The sequence below is a fragment of the Emys orbicularis genome, chromosome 9 (genome assembly GCF_028017835.1).
Source record: "Emys orbicularis isolate rEmyOrb1 chromosome 9, rEmyOrb1.hap1, whole genome shotgun sequence".
Taxonomy (NCBI): Eukaryota; Metazoa; Chordata; order Testudines; family Emydidae; genus Emys; species Emys orbicularis.
Window position 1 is genome coordinate 56,348,980 of NC_088691.1, and position 27,867 is coordinate 56,376,846.

The 27,867-nt window shown below is 42.4% G+C and overlaps 1 protein-coding gene across 3 annotated transcripts in view; it reads right to left on the reverse strand.

Annotated features, from left to right (window-relative positions):
- The window catches only part of ARMC8 (armadillo repeat containing 8), a 208,208-nt gene that overhangs the window by 114,460 nt on the left and 65,881 nt on the right, over window positions 1-27,867 (reverse strand). The window contains exons 4-7 of one of the 3 annotated variants that reach the window (XM_065410555.1): window positions 18,631-18,773; window positions 18,431-18,528; window positions 5,475-5,567; window positions 1,627-1,686 (exon numbers count right to left, since the gene is read on the reverse strand). In XM_065410555.1, the coding sequence (XP_065266627.1) occupies window positions 1,627-1,686; window positions 5,475-5,567; window positions 18,431-18,528; window positions 18,631-18,773 (394 nt within the window). The remainder of the gene's footprint in view (window positions 1-1,626; window positions 1,687-5,474; window positions 5,568-18,430; window positions 18,529-18,630; window positions 18,774-27,867) is intronic. The other 2 variants (XM_065410556.1, XM_065410557.1) reach the window with 2 other exon arrangements.

Below are 27,867 nucleotides of genomic sequence, written 5' to 3' on the forward strand. Positions count from 1 at the left end.
TGCACGACTCTACTCCCACTGCCTCTTCCCATGACAACCCACCTTTGAGGGCAGGACCACCCCAACCTGCAGAACTGGCTGGCAACTTCAAAACAGAGATGTCAGACGGGGATGATGGGCCTCATCGAGACTGAGGACGTCTGGAGGAACAAGAACAACCCTGACAGACTCCTCCCTCCTCCCATTTCAGGGGATCCTTTTGTTCCCCATTCCTGGTTTACCCTGTTGCTTGACAGGAGCTGCTATGCCCTCAAGGCTATAGTGGTGTCTGCTTAGCTTTTGCATGGAAAGAGAAGGGCAGGACCCCAGTCATCACACAGGCTCCCTGCCCCTTTTTAATAGCTCTATGTATCCATTCCTGTGGAACAACTCTATGGCCCCTTGCACACCAATCTGATCATCCTCTACACTGGTCAGGCCGGTGTACAATTCCTATATGGGGGAGTAAAGGGACTAGTACTGTACTGCCTTTACAAATGTGTAAGAGTCAGGTTTTGGCCCACAGAGTTAAATTTCTAAATATTGTCAGCAGCCGTGACAGCATGTGTCACCACAAACTACATAATTCCTACCAATAAAGTTCAGTACCCTAGAAACTAGAACAGGGGTAGGCAACCTATGGCACGCGTGCCGAAGGCAGCACGCGAGCTGATTTTCAGTGGCACTCACACTGCCCGGGTCCTGGCCACCGGTCCGGGGGGCTCTGCATTTTAATTTAATTTTAAATGAAGCTTCTTAAACATTTTAAAAACCGTATTTACTTTACATACAACAATAGTTTAGTTATATATTATAGACTTATAGAAAGAGACCTTCTAAAAACGTTAAAATGTATTACTGGCAAGCAAAACCTTAAATTAGAGTGAATAAATGAAGACTCGGCACACCGCTTCTGAAAGGTTGCCAACCCCTGCACTAGAATAAAATACATATCCCCAGTTTCTGCTCTGGAGCTTCCACATTGGTGTGATGTCTGCTCTGTGCACAGCTTCTGTAGCCATCTCATTGGTTTAAAGAGACAAAGGTGGGAAACACCAAATTTGAACTGCAAAACGCTGCCTGATTTTCTTGATTGATTTGCAGCCTAAACGCTAATGGTCTTCCTGCCAGAATGAAAATTTCAGTATTCTGTTTCATACTTAAACCAACCTGGCATACATGAACAATCCTACACACCTCTGTGCATCTGACAATGGTCGAGACATTTCATTTTCAAGCTTTTGAGGAGTCATTTAAAAACAGTGATTTTTTTTTAAAAGGTATTATGTAAAATATTTTTAGTACACCGCTACCTCGATATAACGCGACCCAATAGAACACGAATTTGGATATAACGTGGTAAAGCAGCGCTCCGGGGGGGAGGGGCTGCGCACTCCGGTGGATCAAAGCAAGTTCAATATAACGCGGTTTCACCTATAACGCGGTAAGATTTTTTGGCTCCCGAGGACAGAGTTATATCGAGGTAGAGGTGTACTTCATTTATAATTATCCTTTTCCAGAAAAACCATGAAAATTACTTTTAGATATAACATATCTGATGCTTTAAGACGCTTCAGCTGCTACCACTGACAACTTCCTATTAAAAATGCGATTAAAATACCTTTTTTGCTGTAGAAAAACACTTACATTGGCACATAGAAGTGGCTGAGGCGATGATTTAAAGCCGCAGCTATGCCAGTGTCGAAGCTGAAGAAAAGATATTAAAAGACGGGGGGAGAAATGAATGAAAATGAAGTCAAGAATTGCTTTGATTTAACTTGTTTTTGTAACCTGATAAATATATCACTTATCTAGTTCCCATGTGCCAGATTTTCAAAGAGAATCATCTAATCTGTTGTGTGTAAATACCACCATGAATACACAAATGAGTTAGCTGTGTGCACTCATGGCTAGTTAGCTGCACAACTAGACATGCATGCAAAAAATATTCAGTTTGGACATACACTTAAAGTGTTTCCTTGGACAAATCAGGTATGCTTAATATATGCATACATATCTTTGAAAATCTGACTATGTATTAATAGCCCACATTTAAGAACTCTACTGTCAGACTTATTCAACAATAAATAGAAAGTTGTTTTAAATCTAGACATGTGAAGACTTGATTATAACACTATATAACTCATTTTTAATTTCAGATATCTCAGAAACTGAGTCAATAATGAGGGGTAATTGCTTTTCTTACTCTTGGAGTACTCTAGGACCTATCTTAATGATACTGTGCCTGTCCTCCAAAGAATCAAGGTATTTCAGTTTTAAATCTTCCTTTCATGTAGCATTTGGGGAACAGAAATAACAGCTCTCGATTACTTTTCATTCATTACTTACAGATCATCATAAAAAGTTGATTTTCAACAAAATAGCATGGCCTATTACTGATGATGTTCAAAAGAACCATGTAACAAAATTTATGATGACAAACATCAAAGAGACTCAAAAATATCTTTGGATGCAACAGACTCTTGTGCGAAGTTCAGCACAAGGCCTACAAACTAGCTACGGCCCACTTACATCCTTAGAATAAGGCTTACGAGGGATTTAGCTAGTTCATACGCCTAGTGCTGTACTGCTGCCTGGGGTGAATTTCATGTATTCTGCATAGCTGATGAAGGTATTATTTAAACAGTAAGAGCAATTACATTCAAATGAAATTTCAAGTACTAATTTTCCAAATTTTGGTACCATACAATCATGTATCAAAAAGAATAGGCCTTTTAAAAATAAAAAGCTCACTTTGACAATTAAAGTAGTAATAAAGCTTCTTCACTTGTGCCATCTTCCCTGAAAACAGATTAACTGTGACAGAGAGAACCTTAACCCCGAATGCCCTTTCAAGGTAAGTTTCAACATGCATTTTACAATGCTTTGTGCATTATTGTAGCTTGGTTTTCAATAACTTGATTTTGTTTATTTTATAGGCAGATGGTGTCCAAGATTTGTATGTAAAGAACAGGCCTCCCTCCTGCCCCAAGAACCAGCATTCCCCTTCATGTCCATCCAAAATCTCTCCAGAGTCGTCATTCTGTCAGTCATTTCCACTCCATATTTTTTTTTAAGCTCAAAACTCTCAGTGAAAATAGTAAAAGATATGCCACAAACAAAAGGAAGTGTGAAACCATACTAACAACATTGAGTAAGGATTTATCTAAGGAAAATGTCTGCTGACGTCAGTGAAATTTTGAGGTGGAAAAGAGAGAAAAAGTTGATAGGCAAAGAAGCCTCCCGCGACCTGAGCTGACCTTCTGCCCAGGAAGAGGGAGGCAGTGGGGAACCCTTCACAGGAACACTGGTTCTTAAGGGGAGTGTGGTGTCAGTTATCTTCACAAATGCTAGACCACCTGCCTAGAAAGTAAACAAAAGAAAAAAAATACATTGAAGCACAAATAACCCTTTAAAATACATGTTGAAGCTTACCTAAAACCAGTATTCATAGTGACGTGTTTTCCCCAGAGAAATCAATGAGAAAGATTCTCTCCAGCACACAATCTGTTCAAGGGAAGATAGTAGCTTTCATTAAATAAGCTCAGAACTATCCACTGCCACAGGCATATTGAAACTTTCATGGGTGTTTGATATCTTGCCTATCTGTACAAGACAGAAAAACAGGTTTTCTTTAACCCTTGCAAGTATGTTAGATTCTGACATATCAACTGCCTGGTATTATATCTGAAGGTACAGTACTAGAGCATTTGTCTTGGTCGCTAGATCTTGTACCCATGGAATAAAGCAGCTAAAAAGAAAAAAAAGAGGTATTTTCAAGTTTCCCATGAAAGATTCTATTTATCTAGAAAAACAAAGATCAAGTTCTTGACCAATTTAAGAAACAGCTTCAGAAGACCTCAAAGCATCAAAAATTTGGATCTCTCTCTCTTTATATTATTTGATCCTCTTACCTATTCTAAAACAGTAGTGTTTTCTTGTTATGATTCTGGGATTTATTTTATGTCAACTATTTCATTTAGCATTACTCATTTGTATTTTCAATCATTCACACTCATGTATTCAGTGTGCCCTACATGCTCATGGTTTCTATAATTTCATGTGAAAATTTTCAAGATTTTTACATTTTTGCTGTAAAATGTGAAGTTTTCAAAATATTCATGGTAAACTAAATGTCCCAATTTTTTCAGTTCAGTGAAAATAGCATAGTGGCTATAGAAGACTTTTTTTACTTTTTTCTTTATTAGTGAATGGGGTTTGGTTTAGTTAATTAAATATTTATGATACAGAAAAGTTGGCAAGTGTTACAAAACAGGGCAAGGTGTTCATTTTGTCAAGGAGAGCAAGGCAGAATTCATCCTTTTCACAGCAGAGTTGGATACTCAAGGGTAAGAGATCCAGTTTTCATATACCTGATTTGGTTGTGTAGTGCTGCTGAGCTACTACTTACATTTATATGCAAGCTTGTGTTTTATACAATCAATCCTGTGCTAACACTTCTACAATAATGTGCTAACAATTGTTGTAACACAGCATTCATTGTAAAGAACACATTTCCAAACTATATCTTCTTACTCAGTTTTCAATTGGACTTTTTTGCTTGGAATTTTTTTCTGGTTAAAAAACACATATTTGAGACATCTATTTAATATTTTAAAGGTTCTAGTTTTCATCTTATAAGTGACCCCCGGAGTAACTGACTAAACTGGATAATCCTTGATTCCATCAAACTAATGCAAGATTAGCAGGATTTAAGGTAATGTTGGAATAAGATTCCACATAAAAGATAAATAAGCAGAAATAATAGGAACTGGAATGTCTTTCTTTCACCATGTTAACCACAAACTTTACATTAATTTGTATATTTCGCTCTAGTGTTCTCCGTATTGTACAAATTTTCCTCTAGATATCTGATACTTTTGCTAAAAGAAAGCCTCTTTTAAGAGCTGAGATTTTAATTAGATCATTAATGTCACTTTATTTTCAGTTCTCAGTTTAATTAAATAAAAAATTGCAATTCCATAAGTACATACATATGCACACTCACTACATATGAACTAATGAGGAAGAGTACAATTTTAATACAAGAACACTTTTCACTGGTCTATAATCTCTCCAAATACAAAGTATCATGGGTACAAAATGGCTGCCTTGAGCCGACAGAGGCAGTCTGAGCTAAAAGGTTGATTCAATAAATTCCCAAAGCAGAGCAACAAGAAAAACTGAAATCCTCAAATATAGTCATGCTGACAATGAACTTTTATGATTCATTCAATTTTTGTTTTTATTTTTTGGTTAATACATTCTATTCCCAATAAACCCAAAGTTCTTATTATTTGCATACTTTGCTTTATCCAAGAGCTGTATCTACCTATAATCCCAGAAACACTATCAGCAAATGGGGGTGGGAGGGAGAGAGATTCAGTCTTTATTGTCCTACTGTTCCAGCCATAAAAGTCTATATTATCTTATTCAGTTTCTAAATGGCAGAAACACAAGAACCCTCATAGAGAATATTTATTCTCTTTCCTTACTTTGCAGCAATGTGAGAAGATCTGACATATGTATTCTTGTGTATATCGAGACCTACTAAGCAGTGCCATTAGGTGGGGGATAACTGTAGCATCCTAGAAAAAAGTCAGAAAAGAAAACAATATTAAAACTAGAAATTTCAGCACCGTTAGTCAGCGATTTGTAACTAACAAGCTGCATCCTAAGCTTTTCAATAGTTAGTACCCAAGCCTAAAACAGGGGACCTGCTGAGATGCATGAGGAAAAAGGACTAGGCCATAAAAGTACTATAGATGTGATTTTCAAAGAAAATGACAGCTTGGTGCCCAATTCCCATCAAAATTCAATGTTCCTAACTCCCAGCTATGTGTCACTGAAAATCTCTGCATTATGGGCAGGTCTTCACTACAGCTGGGGGGTCGATTTAAGATACGCAAATTCAGCTACGTGAATAGCGTAGCTGAATTCGACGTATCGGAGCCGACTTACCCCACTGTGAGGACGGCAGCAAAATCGACCTCCGCGGCTCCCTGTCGACGGCGCTTACTCCTACCTCCGCTGGTGGAGTAAGAGCGTCGATTCGGGGATCGATGGTCGCGTCCCGACGAGACGCGATAATTCGATCCCCGAGAGATCGATTTCTACCCGCCGATTCAGGCGGGTAGTGTAGACCTAGCCTAAGTAACCTACTTAGTGAGAAGTCTTGGGACAAAGGAAAAGAGGAATTCCGCTCACAACAAACTGTCACTGACAGCAATAACTGAATAAAAAGCTCTGTATTTTGGAGACAAAAATCCCCCAGTGGCATTCTTCTCCCGGAACGGTAATTTACTTACCTTCTAATTGGTTATCTCTTAATTCTGAGAGGGTGGGAATGGAGGGAGTATAGGAAGTGAGGTGCCAGTATAGACAATGGATTTTTTCATCCTCCCACCAGCAGTTGGAGACAAGACATCAAAAGAAATTAGTGATACTGGCCTTCCATCTGAACAATCCAATTCAAGAGTTTCCTTTAGAACTGACATAGCACATGCACACACACTCATAGTGGAAAAAACTAAACAAAGAGAAATCAGAGAGAGAAGGGAGATCACCTTGCTACCTGTTCCTCATTGTTTGGTTCTGTTAAGAATCCAATCCTGTTTCTTAAGATCACTATAGTAAGTGAGAAATACCTAAATATTGTTATAAATCAATGAAAGCTTTAAGATATCTAACATATATTTTATCAGAAGCCAGCTACAAGTGGGGATGCCACTAGAAGCAGTGGAAGATTAGCAGTTTTTGTGAACTCCAGAAGCCAGCCTCAAATGAATCATCTCTGAGACAAAGGGTTTGGTTGCTTAAGCAGAGGAGACTAAATATCAGAAATCCCCTTTAACAGGTTGCGTCTATGTTGACTATGACAGGTAAACTGAGCCCTTCACCTGGGGAGAGCTGGAGTCAGTAAGAACTGTTGTGATGATCAGATAGTTTTTTTAGGATGTTATTTTCCAGCTACCCTATCTGTTATGTAATGGCAATAGAGAAAGTAACAGTAACTGGATACAGGTTTATGCTGCCAGGGCCTCAGTTTCACTTGTACATTAGCAAACAAAAATTCAATTAAAAAAGAAAAAAATTAAAACAATTTAACAAAGCTCTCCTATTATCTCTCTCTATTTCCACAGAATATTTTAATGAGAAAAACGTTTAATGAACAGACACTCAGATGGTATGAAACACTCAATTTTAGGTTGCTAGGCACTGTTAAAAGTCTAATCCAGGGGTAGGCAACCTATGGCACGTGTGCCAAAGGCGGCACGCGAGCTGAGTTTCAGTGGCACTCACACTGCCTGGGTCCTGGCCACCGGTCCGGGGGGCTCTGCATTTTAATTTAATTTTAAATGAAGCTTCTTAAACATTTTAAAAACCTTATTTACTTTACATACAACAATAGTTTAGTTATATATTATAGACTTATAGAAAGAGACCTTCTAAAAACGTTAAAATGTATTACTGGCACACAAAACCTTAACATAGAGTGAATAAATGAAGACTCGGCACACCACTTCTGAAAGGTTGCTGACCCCTGGTCTAATCCTATCTCTTCTTAACAGAAAACAGGAGGCACACATACAAAATTTTGTGGATCGGGGAAAGAACAGCAAAAGAAAGTAAATACAGCTTCTGTCTCTTCTGCTTGCTGTTTAATTGCTGGAAAGTGTCAGCACTTAGTACAGGACCTTATTAAGCACTCCAGAACCTACCTTACTCAGGCTATTGCTTTCAGCTTGCCTCTCTGGTCACAGCAGTATTGCAAGGTTAGTTTTGTCTGGCTGGCTAAGTCAGACCCTCATTAAATAAAAGGAAAAAAGAAAAATACAAGGGAAGAAGGGGAGGAGGGATAGCTCAGTGGTTTGAGCATTGGCCTACTAAACCCAGGGTTGTGAGTTCAATCCTTGAGGGGGCCATTTAGGGATTTGGGGCAAAAATCTATCTGGGGATTGGTCCTGCTTTGAGCAAGGGGTTGGACTAGATGACGTCCTGAAGTCCCTTCCAACCCTAATATTCTATGATTCTAAGAGGGTGAGGAAAACATGAGGGAAGGAGCTGTGACAGCTTATTAAATAGCATCTCCACATGAAACACTGAGATGTGATAATTTTATCAACGCTATGGGTATGCCTACAATGCAAAAAACTTTCTGCAGCAGCAAGTCTCATTGTCCAGTCAACTGACTGAGGCTCGTGCTGCTGGGCTAAAAATAGCAGTGTAGATGCTCCTGCTCGGACTGGAGCACAGGATCTGAGACTCACCCCCCTCGCCAGATTTTGGATCCTGGGCTCCAGCCCGATCAGGAACTTCTACACTGCTATTTTTAGCCCTGCAGCATGAGACCAAGTCAATTGATCCAGGCTCTGCGACTCGCTGCTGCGGGAGTTTTGTTTTGTTTCTTGTCACTTAGATGTACCTTATAGGTATGTCTATATTACAATTAAACATCCATGGCTGGCTCATGCTACCTGATTCAGGCTTGTGGGGCTTGGGCTAAGGGGCTATTTAAATGTGGTGTGGATGTTCAGGCTTGGGCTGGAGTCCAGGCTCTGGGTCTCCGCAAGAAGGGGGGGTCCCAGAGCTCAGGCTCCAGACAGAGCATTTACACAGCAATTAAGCAGCCCCTCAGACTCAGCCCTGCGAGCCTGAGTCAGCTGGCACAGGCCAGCCATGTGTTTTTGATTTCAGCATAGACATGCTCTGTGAGACTTGGTCATTGAGGTGAAGTTATTGTTTACTGAGTTATAAAACTTTCCTGTATGAATCCATTAATATAACTTAATAGGGGGCTGTGGAAAACAACACAATAGCTATAGATAAGCAACCCCCCAGCAAACACTGGGAGGCAATTACAGGCCAATGGCATACTTCCAGGCTCAAAGCCGAAGTGACAACTCTTCTGCCAATGCTGGGAACTAACAAATCAAAGGGCTATAAATAGTTAAATGCCCTGCTCATGAAAGGAAAAGAGGGTCAATCAGGAGCTGTCCAGAGTAACAGGTTAACAGAGTAAAACTGCAGAGGGAATCTGAAGAAGCTGGGCCTTTCCCCAGACCCAGGCAATGTAAGCCATAGGGAGACATCGGTTTTCTCTTAAATGCTTTGGTTCTTAGTAAATACTTTGCTTTAAGAAAAAGTATTTAAGCAAAGGCTGTTTGGTCACTGGTTACCACTACCACTGCTCCCAGAGGGAACAAAGCTACAGGCATTGAAGGTAAGTCAGGCCTGCTGAGGTACTCACAATTCATCACAGGGGATTGCAACCCACAGTCTTGCCTAAGAGTGGGAGAATCCTGTAATTCTACCCAAAGAAAGGCAATGGCTAGAGGCCTGAGAGGGATGCACTCAAAGAGACCAGGAGGGGTACGTCTATACTTACCCGCTGGTTCGGCGGCAAGCAATCGAACTTCTGGGTTTGATTTATCGCGTCTTGTCTGGACGCGATAAATCGAACCCAGAAGTGCTCGCCGTCGACTCCGGTACTCCTGCTCGGCGAGAGGAGTACGCGGAGTCGACGGGGGAGCCTGCCTGCCGCGTCTGGACCGCGGTAAGTTCGAACTAAGGTACGTTATTCACGTCGCTGAAGTTGCGTATCTTAGTTCGAATTGGGGGGTTAGTGTAGACCAGCCTCAGTTGCAGTTCACCCTTTAACTATGACAGGAGTAATAGCAGGAACTTTAGTTTCCCATCTCAGAAGTTGCTCAGAACACAACTGTGGAGATGGTACTATTGCCTGTTCCCCCACCCAACATTTTTGTTTAGTCAGAACATCTTTCAGCACCAGGAAAAGAAGGCCCAACGGTATGACCATAAATCCCTGAGTCCCAGTAGGTTTGCAACAGTATTGAAAGTCTCAGCCAAGAGTGAGATGCAGTATAGTTCTCCCTTCCAGACATTAGCTTGCTGACATGCATAAGCAAACTGACAAGTGCTGCCCAGAAAAGCAACATCCAAAAGGAGTAGCAACCAAAACAAGTGCCAGATGGTCCATACCTGCATGCTTGCTCTCATCTTAAGAACACTTTTGCCTGTGGCTACAATTCTGCAAATTCACCAGGCTTGAAAGCCCGAGCGACTCTTCTTTTAGTTCAAAAAACTCAATTTACATAATTCCTTCGCCGTCGTGTTTTCTTTCAACAGCTTTACATAACACGTATATAGGTTAAAATCATATCTTGCCACCTTTCACCCACCTTTGGCAATTTAAGATTTCAAGCCACATTAAGGCTCAACACAATAGAACCACATATTAATTGACTTTTCTGGTATCCTATGAAACCACCATCAGCTGAGGTTCTTGCAGTTGTGTCAGGAAAAAGGTAATAGACTTCTGTAAAACATTTGTGTTGGTAACTCATGACATTTTGGCTAAAAAACTAGAAAGATATAAAATTAATATGGCACACATTAAAAGGGTTAAGAGCTGTCTAATTGAGAGCTCTCAAAATGCAAGTGGGTGTTTCTAGTGGAGTTCTGCAGGGATTGGTTCTTGGCCCTATGCTTTTTAACATTTTTATCAATGACCTGGAAGAAAATAAAATCACTGATAAAAGTTTGTAGATATCACAAACATTGGTGGAGTGGTAAATAATGAAGAGGACAGATCACTCGTACACAGTGATATTGGATCACTCTGTAAGCTGGGTGCAAGCAAACAGTATATGTTCTAATATAGCTAAATGTAAATGTATATGTTTAGCAACAAAGAATGTAGGCTGTATTTACAGGATAGGGGCTCTATCCTTAGAAGCAATGACTGAAAAAGGTTTGGGGGTTGTGATGGATAATCAGCTGAACATGAGCTCCCCTAAGATGCTGTGGCCAAAAGAGCTAATGCGATCCTTGTTTGCATAAATGGGAATCTTGAGCTGGAATAGAGAAGTTATTTTACTCCCACATTTGGCACTGGTACAACAGCTGCTGAAATACTGTGTCCAGTTCTGGTGGCCACAATTCAAGAAGGCTTTTGATAAATTGGAGAGGACTCAAGAGAATGACGAAAGGATTAGAAACATGACTTATAGTGATAGACTGAAGGAGCTCAATCTATTTAGCTTATCAAAGAGAAGGTTAAGGAGTGGCTTGAGTACAATCTACACATCCCTATATGGGGAACAAATATTTCATAATGGGCTCTTCCATCAAATCAGAGATAGGAATAATATGATCCAATGCCTGGAACTTGAAGCTACAAAAATTCAGACTGGAAATAAGGCATGCATTTTTAACAGTGAGAGTAATTAATTACTGGAAGAATTTACCAAGGATTGTGGTGGATTCTCCATCACTGGCAAGTTTTAGATCAAGACTGGATATTTTTCTAAAAGATCTGCTCTAGATGATCACAATGGTCCCTTATGGCCTTGGAATCTATGAAGCTATAAGAAGGAGCAACAGGAGATTAATCATGGGTTGGATGTTCTTCACACAGTGTTCCAAAGTGAAGACAAGAATATTTTTATAGCACTTTGTATGTTCAAAGAACGGGACATAAATTAACCAATTAATTGCCGCAACAATCCTGTGAAGTGACTGGAGAACTATTAGTCCATTTTACAGAAGGAAAGTTTAAACAGATTAGAACTCAGGACCTCCTAATTCCAAGCCCTGTGCTCATTCCTCTAGCACTGCCTTATACCAGAGATGCTGAGTAGTCACAACTCCAACTGAATTCAGATGCATATGAGAGTGCTCAGCACTTCCAAAAATCAGGCCTTAGGTATTTCACATTAGGAACCCAGAAAGTGAGGGACATGCAAGTAGTTAACATCTGAGAAACATCTGGTTTAAGTGACTTGACTAAGATCACAGAGGAATTCTGTGGGAGAGGCAGGGACAGGGCCCAGTTCTCCAGGGTGACATTACCATAGCCATGGGATCCTCCCTCCTTTCTGTTCCTGCAGTCCCTACCTGGCAGAGACCCAGTCTGGTGACTCTCACTGATTAAACACTCCCTGCTCCAGAGATCCTTCAGGAGGATTAATTACAGAACAGTTTATGCCTCGGAGAGTACCTGTGGTGTTTACTTTCACTGGGACCTTATGGTCTGCTGAGACTCTTCCATATACAAGAACTACAAATTGTTAGGCCATCAGACCCAGCTGTCACAGGTCCCTGTACAGCTCCTCCCCTCCCAGAGGAGTGCAGATGTCACAGTGTTTCATAGATCAAAATTCAGTCTTTGATGTAGCTGGGAACTGATCCATTAACTGCTTTGAAAATTAGGATCAAACTTGACTGGGAACCAGTGGAGGGACACAAACAGAAACCTGATGTGCTTGTAACAGCCTGAGCCATGGAGAAAGTGGGCAGTTGCATTCTATACCAGTTGGAGCTGGTGCATCATCTTCACATTCAACTTTGGATACGAGTTACAGCAACCCCACCTAGAGATGACAAATGCATGGATCATTATGAGCAGATACTCCTCCAAGGAGAAGCAAAGGCATTTCCTAACAAGTTGGGTTGAAAAAAGCCATTTTTGGAGACTAATGCTACTTGGTCATCCAAGCTTAGCAAGGAGTTAGAAAGGGCCCTGAGGCATCATACCACCTTGAATGGACGATGTATGCATTCAATGGAAGGCAGGGACAATGTCTTGGCCAGCTCTTCAAAGAGTTCCCCCTTTGCAACCAGTACCACTTAGATCTTGCCTGGGTTCAGCTTGAGCCAACTGGTCTTCAACCAAGAGCTGATGTCCTGTAGGCATTCAGATTCATTAGCAGTGGCGGTGGCTGTATCAGTTGAGAATGAGATATAGAACTGACTGTCATTGGCATCCTGTTTGCAGCCAAAATCACGGTATCTCACTATCTCTGACACTGGTCTCATGCAAATATTGTAGAGAAGCAGGGATGGTATGGATCCCTGCAAGTAAGGGCCTTCAGAGAGGAGGAGCAGTTACTCATCACCACTTGAGTTCTGCTGGAGAGGAATGATTGTAGTGCTGGGCCATCTACCCCTGCTATGTCATGTGTTAGCAATACCAATACTTTGTGGTGCACTGTGTCACAAGGCTGCAAAGAGGTCCAGAAGTGTGAGTGTGCAGATTCTGCCTGTATCCAAAACCACAAGGAGGTTGTCTTCTAGTACAATCTCTGTGCTCCGCCCTGGTCCCAACCCTGATTCTGAGGCATGAAGGATGTTGACTGATGTAGCTAGTGCCTATTTTGCTTCAGTCTTCACTACAAAGGTTAATGGCAATCAGATGCTTAACACAATTAATATTAACAAGGGGAAGGAATGCACGACAAAATAGGGAAAAAACACAGGTTAAAGAATATTTAAGTAAATTAGATGAATTTAAGTCAGCAGGACCTGACAAGGTTCACCCTATGGTGAAGGGCTACCTGAAAGCAATCTCAGAACCATTAGCTATTATCTTTGAAAACTTCTGCAGGATGGGTGAGGTCCCAGAGGTCTGGAGAGGGGGAAACATAGTACCTATCTTTAAAAAGGGGAACAAACAGGAACTGAAGAATTACAGACTAGTCAACCTAACTTCGATACCTGGAAAGATACCATAACAAATTATTAAACAATCAACTTGTAAGCACCTAAGGGATTATAGGTTTGATAGGTAATAGCCAACACTGATTTGTGAAGAACAAATCATGCCAACCAATCTAATTTCCTTCTTTGACAAGGTTATTGGCTTGGTGGATAAGGGGAAGCAGTAGACATGATATATGTTGATTTTAATATAGCTTTTGATCCAGTTCCACATGAAACTGTCATAATGAAACTAGGGAAATGTGGTCTAGATGGAATTATTATAAAATGAGGGCACAGCTGGTTGAAAAACTATACTCAAAGGGTAGTTATCAATGGCTCACTGTCAAAGTGGGAAGACGTATCAAGTGGAGTCCCAGAGGGATGTGTCTCAGGTCCGATACTATTCAATATTTTCATTAATGACAGATAATGGAACTGAGAGTATGCTTATAAAATATGCAGATGACATCACACTGGGAGGGGTTGCAAACACTTTGGAGGATAGGATTAGAATTTAAAATTACCTTAAACTGGAGAATTCGTCTGAAATCAGCAAAATGAAATTCAATAGACAGGTGGAAAGTACTACATTAAGGAAGGGGGGGGGGAATCTAATGCACAGCTACATAATGGAGAACAACCACCTCTTCTTCTTCTTCAAATAATGGTCCCTATTGTACCTAAGTTGGAACAGAGAGCGAGGATGAGGATGAAATGGTCGTGCGGAGAATGGAGTTTGCATTCCTCTGTAGGTGTGTGGGGCTTCAGGAAGAAAACAGGTAAGTGAATGGATTGATTGATGTGAAACTGGGAGATTACCTTTGATAAGAATTTGGGATGCAGGCTCAGTGAGACTATCTTTTGTGGAAAATTGTGAAAGGTGGGTCCGCCATCATAGCTCCGAATTTGCCGACCCTTCTCACGAAAGTGATACCAACAAGGAAGGTGACTTTCATGAAAAGAAGGGACATAGAGCACAATGTTAACAGTTCAAATGGTTGTTTTGTTTCATTAGCATAGATAGAACTAGGTTCAGGTCCCATTGGGGTGTGATGGGCTGGGGTGGGAAGGTTCTGATGAGACCCTTCCAAAACGTAGCAGTTAGCAGGTGTGTAAAGACAGAGTGACCTTCCACAGGAATGTGCTAATTAGCGCCAGATGGATTTTCAGAGAGTTGATGGCAAGACCTGATGCCTTCAGGGATAGAACACAGTCCAGGAAGAGGATGATCCCTGCTGATTCCGGTGAAACTCCATTTTGTTGGGTCAAGGAGGCAAAGTGCTTCCACTTATTCCAGTAACAGCACCTGGTGGATTCCTCCCTTGCTGCTGGAAAGGATATCTTGGGCAGATGAAGAACAGGTCTGTTCTAAAGCAGATGCCCATTCAAAACCATGCTCTCAGGTGGAGCAGCGACTGTGGATTGGGATGTCTGATCTTGCTGTTGCACTGTGTCAGCAGATTGGGGAAGGTGGGGATAGAAATTGGTGGACAGGTTTACATGAAAAGGAGATTGGGAAACCAGAACTGTCTGGACCAGCTGGGGGCGATCAGAATGACCATTGCTCCGTCTCGTTGGATCTTGTACAGTACCTGAGGAACAGTAAAGGAGGATTTGATCTGACCAGGAGAATAGGGGATCATTGTCCTGAGAGAGGTGGCAGAGACCTCCCTTGGAGTAGTACGTGGTGCATTTGCTGTTTATATGCGAGGCAAAGAGGTCTCTGATCGGAATCCCACATTGGATGAAGATATCACTACCAAACCATGAAGTTTCCACTTGTGGTCAATCATAAAATGTCTGCTGAGCGAGTCCGCAAGCACAAGAGGGTCTGATGAGCGATGCACCAATTCCAGAGATTGACTGTTTCTGTGTATAGAGCAGTCGATCTTGTGGCCCCCCTCCCATCCCAGCACTTGTTGCTGTAGAAAACAGTGGCCATATTGTCTGACATGTGTCAATGATGATCGTCTTTTCCGGGGAGGAGAGGAAGGGGAATCCCTATGCATACATGATGTGGGTCTGTCTGAAGGGATGAGAGCAGGGACACTCAGCATGAGGTCTATGACGTGATGTTTGGGCAAGTAAACTGTCTGGAGTCACATCTGGAGGCAGCAAAGATGGAGTCGAGTGAAGGCGGTCATGTATGTATGCAAAACCATGTGGCCAAGGAGGGATAGGCAAGTCCTGGCCAGTACATTAGGATTGTTGATAATGCGAGTTATGCTTCCTCTCATTGCCTGGAATCTGCCCCTTGGTAGGTAAGCCTGTGTTGTGACTGAATTGATGGTGTTTAGCATATTTGACATATAAATACCTTACAACACCAGCTACAACAGTGCCATCGAATGCCTATCATCACTTTCAGGTGACATTATAAATAAGAAGCAGGCAGCATTATCTCCCGTAAATGTAAACAAATTTGTTTATCTTAGCAATTGGCTGAACAAGAAGTAGGACTGAGTGGACTTGTAGGCTCTAAAGTTTTACATTGTTTTGTTTTTGAATGCAGTTATGTAAAAAAAATAATTCTACATTTGAAAATTGCACTTTCACAATAAAGAGATTGCACTACAGTACTTGTATAAGGTGAACTGAAAAATACTTTCTTTTGTTTATCTTTTTTACAGTGCAAATATTTGTAATCAAAAATATAAAGTGACCACTGTACACTTTGTATTCTGTGTTGTAATTGAAATCAATATATTTGAAAATGTAGAAAATATCCGAAAATTTTTAAATAGTATTCTATTACTGCTTAACAGTGAAATAAAACTGCAATTAATCACATTTTTCTCTCATGATTAATCGCAATTAATTGTTAATTTAATCGTTTAACAGCCCTAGTTTTTTAATCAAAATATCATGCTATACCAACTGAAAGGCCTTACAGAAGTCTATTACATCAACACTATTACCTTTATCAGCCAAACTTCTAATCTCATTAATAAAAGATACCAAGTTACTGCCACTAAGAAGCCTGATAGTCACACATGTGGAATCTCCAGCACTCTTAGCAGGGCCATAAGGCTCTACAGTGGGCAGAGTGTTCTTCTGCCACAGGCAACATTTTTAGTCAGCTGCTGATTGAATTAACAAGGTGTTGGCCTGCTAAAGATAAGTATGCAATGAAAAGCAGTGAGGGATGTTTTTGTGTGGTTTACCTAGTACCCATCCACTTCCCATTGGAGTCTTGCCACTGACCTTAATGAAAGATGGATCAGGCCTCTAAGTAATGGAACGAGGATTTCACTGATGTCACTAACTGGCTATGTCTGCCTATTACTTTCAGGAGGTGTTTCATGGCATCACATATGGGGAGTAAAGTTTATCGAAACCATCATGAAATGTATGTACATTGTACAGAAAACCCATCATACTGAACGAACAAGAAACCTAACCGGTGATGATTTCCTACAATGTTTGAAATGTGCCTGCAATAAAAATAAAAATGTGCTGCATGAACTGAGAAAATATGTAAGGCCTGGTCTACACTAGAGCGGGAAATCAATCTAAGTTACGCAACTTGAGCTATGTGAATAATGTAGCTGAAGTCGACATACTTAGATCTACTTACCGTGGTGTCTTCACTGCGGTAAGTTGACTGCTGATGCTCCCCTGTCGACTCCGCCTGCGCCTCTCGCGCCGGTAGAGTACCGGAGTCGACAGGAGAGCGCTCAGCAGTTGATTTATCGCGTCTTCACTAGACACGATAAATTGACCCCTGCTGTATCGATCGCTCCGGAGGTAAGGGTAGACATGCGCTGAGTCCCATCATAAGTGATGTTAAACCAAACAGCACTTCCATATGGATGCATCGCAATGCTTCTGGCAAGATTAGAGCAGCAATACTTGTTTGGATGTATAGGAGGCGGTCTCAGTGCTTCTGAAAATTCAATTAAGGGCCATGCCTTTCGGCACCCCTTTATTCCCAGCTCGAACCCGAAGACTCCAAGCACTCTTGCAGAAGCCCAGCCCACAATGACAATGCAATGGATCTCCAAGATCTCTAAACAACACATTTTAGCCACCCATCCTGCAATGTTAGTAGTGCAAGCATTTAAAATTTTTGGCCTTAATGCTTTTTAGCCCAAGTCTGACTCCTGATTGCTTAGATGCAGAGTCTTGCATGTATACTGTGAGCTTACAGTGTGGGTCAACACTGAAAAGTGTCTGTAAAAATGACATTGTAGGGGGTCCATGTTCATTTTCTCTCAAATGCCATATTGAATTCACTCAGTGTACAAACAGGAGGGTTTTTTCCCCCTCTAACTGAAAGCCCTGCTAATTTAGCCTGGCACGTGAGACTCAAGAAAGATTATTGCTGGTGATGATGCATGAGCCAAAAAAAAAAAGGTTATGCCAGACAAATTCTGCCCTTTCTAACAAACTAAGGAAGAGACAATGTAGGTTAACTATAAGAAAAAAAGATCTTGACAGTGAGGATCTTCCAAGCTAAATGATGGAAGCTACCTGAAATATTTAAAACTGAATAAAGCACTAAAAATTTAGGTTAGAAGAAAATGCTGTATTGCCTGCATGATTTAGTAGACCTTAGTCTAATAAAGACCTAGTCTTTTCCAGTTCTAACTATTATGATTCTGTGATACCATGTTTTTTCCCCCCTCTTAAATGATACTTGAATTAAACCAAACCATCTGTATTCTCACATCTTCTATATACACAATAGGCCAGAAAGCTAGAATTTTCAGTTAATTCGTGTACAAGTGGCATCAGTAGTCAGGATCTCCCGTTGCCAAAAAAATAATGTTCACAGGGTCAGGTTATCTAGACTCCTGATGCCTATGAGTGAAATATTAATAGTGTTAGTAGCACCATACCCAAATATTATCACAAACAGATGCCATCAGCACACACACATAATACAGGCTGCATTGCACGAACAGAAGTTATATACAAGAGCAAAGATACATTGCCTAAAACTTACTGTATACAATAGTTCCTCTGGAGTTACTGGGCTGGTGAAAATGGTACGAAGACATCGGAGGCAAGCTTCAATAAACTTCAGTTCTGGTGACAGCAATCCTGTGAATATACATATAGTTTCATTCTTTTTGCTTATTTTAAAACACAAGTGTTGTAGAAATAGTTACCAAAGTATACTGCATTAAATGAAAGCCAAGATACCTTGCAATAAGGCTGGGATAATATGGCAGTCTAGTAGAGATTTGACATTGTTTTCTGTACCCATCGCAAGGCTTCCTAGCACTACCGCACATTCAGTTCTCAGTTCCGTGCTGGAGGTTTCTTGCTGAAGCAAATACAGCAACCTGTAAATGGAATTACAGAATAATTCCAGTTATACAAATACCCTTTACCCAAAAAGCCTAGTTATCCAAATCCCAGTGTGCCCCCCATGTAGCCCTATGTTAATCAATTACCTGCTAATATATTCTCAGTCAACCTACTAGCGCCTGCTGGCACTAATCAGTGGCTTAGTATTTGTATAGCAGCTCAGAAAAATGCAGAATTATGTACACAGTGGTTTTAATACAATTTGGGTGTTTTAATAAACTTAAAGTGCAAAATATTAAGCAAATATCAACATTACTCCCTTCATTCCCCATATTTCTATCTTAGTGAGACTGCAGCTCAAAACAGCACTTCTGTTTATCCAAATGCCTAGTTATCTAATCTTCTAGATGTCCCCAGGCCATTTGAATAAATAAGAAAGTGTACTGTATTTACAGAGGAATATTCAGCCTGAAGAAAACCATAGCATCAAAGCATCAAATTCAAGTGCAGCCTGTCACATAAAAAGGCTACTGTTCCTACTGGAGGGAATGACAGAATCAAAACAGGAGGACAAAACAAACATCCTACAACAGTCATGCAGGTATTTTTACAATAAGTATTACTGTATCTGTTAGAGTAGACTTCCCATTATTACAGAAAGATACTGTATTCTGAACCTTCTAGAAAGATAACAGCAGAATAATGATTGACATCCTATAAAACTTCCTACTAGATACTGGTACAATCCAAAATTTGAGAGAGAGAGAGAGAGAGAATTTTGATAATTTTATTTAGTTTAAATCAGTGTCCTAATGCCCCATCTTTACATGAACACACACAATCACTGACAAATAGACAATCTTGACCATGCCTGTAAATAGATTCCCTGTTAAGAGACAATCTATCAATTTGGAATGGAATATTGGGTAAGCCACACCCATCAGCAATCAAGAAAGGAGGTCAATAGTGAGAAGTTTGGGGCCCAACTGCTCCTCTTATATAAACATAGGAACTGAGTCAAAAACCCAGTGGAGTCCTCCAGAGAACATGCATGCGGGCATGCATACACGCTCACACCCTGTTAACAAGTGAGGACAACATTGCCTAGTCTCATTCTTAGACAATCCATCAGTCTGAAACAGACTACTGGGAATTAGCAAGTCCAAAACCTAGGAAAAAGGCAAGAGCTAGGGAACCTAGATATGAAGGGAGGACAGAAGACTACAACACTTTAGCATCAAAGGCATCAATGTTTTTAAAACAGTCCTTAAAACAAAACAAACGTTGCTCCCTTGCGGATTCTCTCATAAAATGCTTTATTTCGCTTCCCATATAATGGAAATAGATTTTGTACAAAGCTCTTAAACTGAAAGGTGATAAGATTTACCATTCTCCTTAAGTGACTTAACTGCTACTCACATTCACCAGGTGAAAGTTATCTTACAGGCACCAAGGCCTTTGTCTTTACTATTGTATAATATTAACAAGGCAGTGGCTTTTTGAATGGCTTTCTAGACTGAAGTAGGTCTTCCACGAGTTCTTCATAGAGACTCCAGTTCCATAGGCATATCTTGTCACGATCCAGACAGTAAGTCTGAACTTGCCAGGGCTTTGGGAACCAACCGGACCCTTCTTCAAGAAATCTTTGAGGAGTAACTGCCAGGGAAGACAGACTGACTTCTTCAGATTGGAGAAATATCCTGTCAATACAGACTGTAAGGGACATGCTGACCCTGTCTTTCCCCATTTTCCTGGCCACCTGAGTTGAAAGGGGAAAGAGGAGAAATGCATATTTGAAGATCCAATCAGGTGACAAGATTTCTATTTTCCTTAAGTTTTTCTCCTAATGTTTGGAGCATAAGAGATGCTACTTTTAGTTGCATTTTGGTGCAAAAAGCACTTCTGCAGAGTTCCATACAGTGCTGTTAAAATACTGCTTCCCAGTATCCAATGTGTGAAAACTCAGCTTGAATGTTGAGTTTCCCCTGAATACAGTACACAAACTATAATGCTTTGATTCTCTAGAAGGTGGTAGATTGAAGAGTTTCCATTCTCAGGTACAAGGTGTATATGCTACCATGATGATTTATAAAAAGGCAGAGCAGTAGGGCAGTCATTCTGTATTATGCAGGAGGACATGAAAACATTACTAGGTATCTTATGAGAAAGCCAACTGCCCACTGTTCCAGCAGAATGATGTTCTTTGCATGCCATAGGTGATTGCTTTCCTTAATTGAAAAAAAAAATTAAAAAATCCATGCACGCCCCCCTAGCTGGTCAGACAGGTGTCTGCTGTGATCCAGATGGATTGGGATCTTGAGTAGAGGTTTCCCCTAGGCCAGGTTTCTGGAATTATTCCATTATTTTCGAGACAAATTTGCAGTGGTGGGAGTGATCTAATTGAGCAGAGATACTGTGAGGAAAACCCACCCTATAAAAGAAAATATCTGAGAGGAAAGGCCACAGGATTGCATCTCAGCATGATACTATCAAGCCTGAGAAAAGAAGGGCTTGCTAGATGAAGTATTGGGTCTAAACCAAGACTTTGTTTCTCTGTAGTCCACGAGCAGGATAACTTTGTCGAGATGGATTCTTGTGATGGAGTTAAGCAGCTCTTTTCCCAGATGATCACACATCTATGCTGATTGACCAGAGAGAGAGAGAGAGACCTGGACTCCCTTTTATCTGCACTGCAATCAAATGAAGAGACCCACTGCCTGGAGAAATATGTGGATACTCTCTCCTCAGCAGAAGGAAAATCAGCACCTGCTAATATTTTGGAGATGTCTCATGGGATAGGAGGAGGAGATTCTCTTACTGAATTTAAGCCTCCCCCACTACAAACCTCAAGTGTCTAGAATAGGAAGAATGGACTGGGACACGGAGAAATGGTTCTCTGAGGTCTATGGAGCATACATACAGTAGAACCTCAGAGCAACTGACTCTCTAGGCCAGGTTTCAGCAGTAGCTGAGCCCCCTACTCAGCACCAGTATGAGTTTGCAAGCTTGTCCCCCTCCTTGCACGCGCGTGTGTGTGTGTGTGTATATATATATATAAACAGCATGTCCCCCTTATGGGGGGGAGGGGTGTTAAAAACAGCACATGCCCCTCCCAGCCAGGGGAGGGGTGAAAATGGTGCAGACCCCAGCGCTGCTCCTGCTCTGTTGGCTCTGGCTGCCTTGGGCCAGCAGCCCCAGGGTCTTGCTGTAAGTGGCTGCTCGTGTGCAGGGGTGGGGACAGGCACCCCAAATGTGCCGATCTCTAAGATGCAATACAGGCACAGAACAATATTTGCCTTTTGGGGGGGGGGGGTGTCTCTGCTGCTGCCTGATTGATTACTTCCAGTTTCACTTGATCAGTCCATAACTCTGGTGTTTGTATCTTTGAGATTCTACTGTAGTCCTTTTTCTAGATCTCTTGGATTAAGATGACGTGCTCTATTCAGTAACATGTGCATCATGAATCAGATTGTTGTGAGGAGTCTAAAAAGGACAACGCTCTCTCCTTCAGTATAACAAAGACCCTTCTTGAAGGATTCTGACTTTTAGCTTAATCTCTTTTTCTTGGTGTGGGGACCTGAGGCAGGAAGAGGGAAAAAGAAATGGGAGGAATGATATCTGGAGGTATCAGCTGCCAGGTGGTTGAGGACTTGAGCCTTACTAGATCACACACTGACCAGGCCTAGCTTCCTCCTCACAAGTCCTTTACTGTGCTACATCAGACTGTGGAGGCTGGGAGGGTAAATAGCGAGTATTTTAGCCACTAGCAATGGGCTTCCCTCAGAAGACTCACAAATACAGAGAACATCCCTAAACCCAACCCCACAGACAAGTGTTCAGATTTCCTTAATCCTGCAGGGATTATGCTTCAGACAGAGGGCAGCCCAGGCCTCATCTCCAGCCTACAGCAGTGCCCACTGTCACCCTTTACGAGGAGTCAGTATAGACTCATGGTCAAATGCTTGTCCATGGCAGGGGGAGGCCCAATCCCTTGCAGTCAAGGGAGTAGGCACTATTACAAAGAACTAGCTGCGTTTCCTGCTATGAGTCAACTCCTCAACTAACGAGTTAGGGTCCAGAGTCTACTAGGTGAGGAGTGTGGGAGGAGAGAGTACAGTGGAAAAGACTAGCTGTCAAGCCTGCTCAAACAGGCTGAGAGCACAGCCTGTTCCTTCAGAGACAACACACTGCGCTTATGACACAGCTCACAGTTTATATAAGGGGAGCAGTGAGACCCCAAAACTTCTAACCAATGAGCAGCCTCCACAAGTGCCTGTGGGGCACCTAACCCTTTAATTTGTTCCAGTGTACAAGAATGCAGAAACACATTCTCATCTTCACTACATTACTGCAGAGAACTTCATGCAGAAGCCAATGGAGTTACTTTTGATTAATACCAACGTAAATTGAGATCAGAGTCTTGGGTAAGAGTCAACAGATTTTGGAGGGAGGCTCTCAAAGAGCACTTTTAGACTTTTCAGATGATTAATATACTGTAATAAATGCCTTAATACACATTTATATATGCATGTGGTCACTACAGGGTACAGTTAGCAGTGTTTGGGTGCCTTATCTGTGTGTTTGCATACCTCGGTGTGTTTGGATTTCTAAGTTAAGGTTAAACTCTAAATTCCTGGGTTTGTAATGCTTATTTTGGGAATAATTACACCATTCCTTAATAATTTTACTGCTAGATCTTAAATACATACTCTCAATCTTAACTCTAGCTTAACATTTTTTTTTTTTTGTCTTGAGAGACCAGGTGGGTGGACCAACTTGTTGGTGACAGAGACAAGCTTTCAAGCTTACACAGAGCTCTTCTTCAGGTCTGGGAAAGGCACTCCCAGCATCACAGCAAAGTGCAAGGTGGAACAGATCGTTTAACATAAATAGTTCGCACATGTTGTAAGGAACTATACAAAGTAGAGTGGCCCATTAACAGTTCTGCAGTCATACGACAAAAAAAAAAAAGGGGGTGGGGGTTAGTGGTTTACAGATTGTTGTTGTAAGCCATAAATACAGTGTCTCTGGTTCAGTCCACGATTTTTGGTGCCTAGCAAAGTAATGAATTTAGACTCTGAGGCTCATCTTTTCAAAGTGTTAGGCAGGTTTCCTTTGAGGATGAGGAATGATAGGTCAGAGTGATCACTCTGTGAAACATGTTCATGCATAGGTGATAGTGTTTTTATCTTTTATCATTTGCCTATGAGAGTTCATTCACGAGATTGTCTGCTTTCACCACATAGTTATTGGTGTATTTAGTGCACTGGATAAGGTATACCACATGAAATAAGCATGTGTAGGATCTACAACTCTTACAAGTTGCGTTGTGGGAGGTGTTGATTATTCTATCACTGAAGATATGTCTGCAGATTTTGCATCTGTTCTGGCAGGCTCTGGTGCCACTTTGAGGTGGTGCATCCTGGTCTGTGGGGAGCTTGTTTCTGATGATGAGTTTAGAGAGGTTGGGGGGGTTGTTTGAAGGTCAGAACAAGAGGTGTTCAGGAAAGATTTCTTTCACGATGGGGTCCCCACTGAGTTTGGGTTGTAGTTGTTTGAGGACACCCTGTATAGGAACCAGCGTGGGTTGTTAAGTGACAACTAGGGGTGTGCAGTCAGCATGGGTTTTATTTCTGTATTGAAGGAGGTTCTCCTGAGGTATTTGGGTTGCCTGTTCCATGATGTGATCTCCTTCTCTGGTGGAGTGTCCTTGTTTGGTGAAGGCGGTTTTAAATGTGTTATGGTGTATATCCTGGACTTTTCCTCAGAGCATATTCTGTCGTATCTGAGTGCCTGGATGTAGATAACAGATTTCATGATATGTTTTGGGTGGTTACTAAAATCTTGAAGGTAGAGGTGGAGTCCCATGGGTTTCTTGTATATGATTGTTGTAGGGTTACATTGTTGAAGCTGATTGTGGTGTCCAGGAAGTTGATGCTCATGTGGGAGTGTTCCAGAGAGAGTTTAATGGACAGGTGGTGGTTGTTGAAGTTGTGGTAGAAATCTATGAGGGAGTTTAAGACATATATCCAGAGGATGAAAATATCATTGATATCATCCCAGGCATTTCATTTATTTTGTGGTTCATTTGTCCAGAAATTCTTCAAGGTGGCCCAAGAAGAAGTTGGCATATTGGTAAGCCACCTTAGTAAACATGGCTGGTCCCATGGTTTGGACAAAGTGTTTGTCATTGGATGTAAAATTGTTATGGGTGAGGATGAAGTGGATGAGTTTGGCTATGTGTTTGGGGTGGATATCTGAGGGTTGTCCATTGTCTTGTAAATATATTTGAGGCAGGTAGCTATGCAGTCGTGGTATATAGGGTAGTGACATCCATGATGGTGAGGATGATGTTCAGAAGGAGATTGTCAATATTGTGGAGTTTGTGGAGGAAGTCAGTTGTGTCCTGGAGGAAGCCAGCCCTTTGTGTGGTGAGTCGTTCAGTAAGAGTGCCATGGCCAGATATGATGGGTCTGCCTGGGTTCCCCTGTTTGTGTATCTTGGGAAGCCTGTAGAAGATCCCTGGGGTGGGTTCATGCACAACCCTTTCAACAGATGAGCCTGGGAGCTTAAATTGCTAGACACTAAAAATCATGGTCCTAATACAGACACCGGATTTATGGCTTATTACAATAGGTGGATATTTTGATTGATATGACAGTCTACAGAGACCTTTGGCAGGAAGAGAGGATGGGTATGTAACGTGACCTTGTCACTGCAGAAGGTAGAGTAAGGTGCGTCAGCCATGAGCAGTCCAATTTTTCCTACCCTTCTGGCCAAGGTGATGGCTATCAGGAATGAGATCTTGAGAGAGGAATGAAGGAATGAGCAGGAGACCATAGGTTTGAAAGGAGTGTTTCTTAAGGCATTCAGGACAAAGTCAAGATCCCAATGGGGTGTGGGGTTCCAGACATGAGGAAACAAGTTAGATAGACCCTTAAAGAATCTGGTCATGGTAGGGTGAACAAAAATTGAGAAACCCTCGACAGGCAAATGGAAAGCCATGATAGCTGCCAGGTGCACCTTGAAAGAACTCATAGATAGACCCTATATTTTTAATTCTGACAGGTAATAAAGGATCCTTGAGAGAGGAGTTTCAGAAGTGAATATGGAGTGACGAGAACACCAGAAAAGGAAATGTTTCCACTTCTGCAGGTAAGTCTTACATGTGAAAGGCTTCCAACTATTCAAAAGTATAGACTGGATCTCAACAGAGCAGTGTAATTCTAAATTAGAGAATTGAGGAGCCAGGCTACCATGAGGTCCAGAGACATAAGGTTGGGGTGGCTCATGGTGCTCGAGTTGTGTGTCAGGGGGTCTGATCTGAGCAGGAGGTGTCAAGGTATCAATACAGAAAGGTGGGATAAATCTGAGTACCACATTTGTCTGTGCCAAGATGGAGCTATTAAGATGACCCTTGCTTCCTCCTGCTTCTGTCTGATTAATGTCCTGAGGATTACAAGAGTTGGTGGATAGGCACAGAAGAGAATATAGGGCCAGGAAACTAGAAGTGTATCTCATAAAAAAGGACAGTTACCTGTTCCGTAACTGGAGTTCTTTGAGATGTGTTGCTCATGTCTATTCCACAGTAGGTGTGCGTGCTCACCACGTGCACCGGTGCTGGAAGTTTTCCCTTAGCAATACCCGTAGGGGGAGCACTGCTGCGACCCCTGGATTGGCGCCTCTATAGCACGCTATAAGGGGAGCTGCGCGATCCCCCCACCCTTGGTTCCTTCTTGCCGGACCAACTCCGACAGAGGGGAAGGAGGGCGGGATGTGGAATAGACATGAGCAACACATCTCGAAGAACGCCAGTTACGGAACAGGTAACTGTCCTTTCTTCTTGGAGTGCTTGCTCATGTGTATTCCACAGTAGGTGATTGCAAGCTATGTCTGAAGGAGGTGGGTAGGAGTTCACAGATTCCCTGGCTGAAGCACAGCTCTACCGAAACCAGCGTCATCCCTGGCGTGGGAGACAATCGCGTAGTGCAAGGTGAACGTGTGCACTGAGGACCAGGTAGCGGCTCTACAGATGTCCTGGATAGGGACATGGGCCACAAAAGCAGCCGACAAGGCCTGAGCCCTTGTCGAGTGCGCCCTCACGATAGGTGGTGAGGGAACCCCTGCTAGGTCGTAGCATGTGTGGATGCACGATGTAATCCACCGGGAAAGCCTCTGGGTGAAGATCGGTTGACCCTTCATGCGCTCGGCTGAAGCAACAAATAGTTGTGAAGACCTGCGGAACGGCTTAGTCCGATCCAGATAAAAAGCCAGTGCCCTGCACACATCGAGCGTATGGAGGCGGCATTCCTCGTTAGAGGCATGAGGTTTGGGGCAGAGGACAGGCAGGAAGATGTCCTGGCCCATGTGAAAAGCGGAGACCACCTTAGGGAGGAATGCAGGGTGTGGGCGGAGCTGCACCTTCTCCTTGTGAAAGACCGTGTGTGTGTGTGTGGGGGGGGGGGGTCGCAGGTCAGGGCCCTGAGCTCCGAAACCCGCCGGGCTGACGTGATAGCCACGAGGAAGGCTATCTTCCATGAAAGGTGAGACCATGAGCATGTGGCATGGGGCTCGAACGGGGGCCCCATGAGGCGGGATAATTTAGATCCCACTGAGGAATAGGGGCTCTAGCATACGGAAAGGACCGGTCTAGCCCCTTGAGGAAACGCCCGGTCATGGTATGGAAGAAAACCGAGCAGCCCTGGACCGGCGGATGGAATGCCGATATAGCCGCCAGGTGCACCCTGACAGAGGAAGGCGCCAGGCCCTGAGTTCTAAGGTGAAGGAGGTACTCAAGGATAAGTTGGAGCGGGGCAGACATTGGGGAAGTACCCCGCTCGCTTGCCTGCCCACCTGGAGAACCTAGACCACTTTGCCAGGTAGGCTTGGCGCGTGGATGGCTTCCTACTTTCTAGGAGGACACGCCTGACCCCTTCCGAACACCTTCTCTCCTCCGCAACTAGCCATTGAGCAGCCACACTGTCAAATGGAGGGTGGCCAGGTTGGGGTGGAGGAGGCAGCCCTGGTCCTGGGAGAGTAGGTCTGAGTGGAGCGGCAACGGCCGCGGAAGGGCCACCAGCAAGCCCAGGAGGGCCCCGTACCAATGTTGCCGGGACCAAGCTGGGGCGA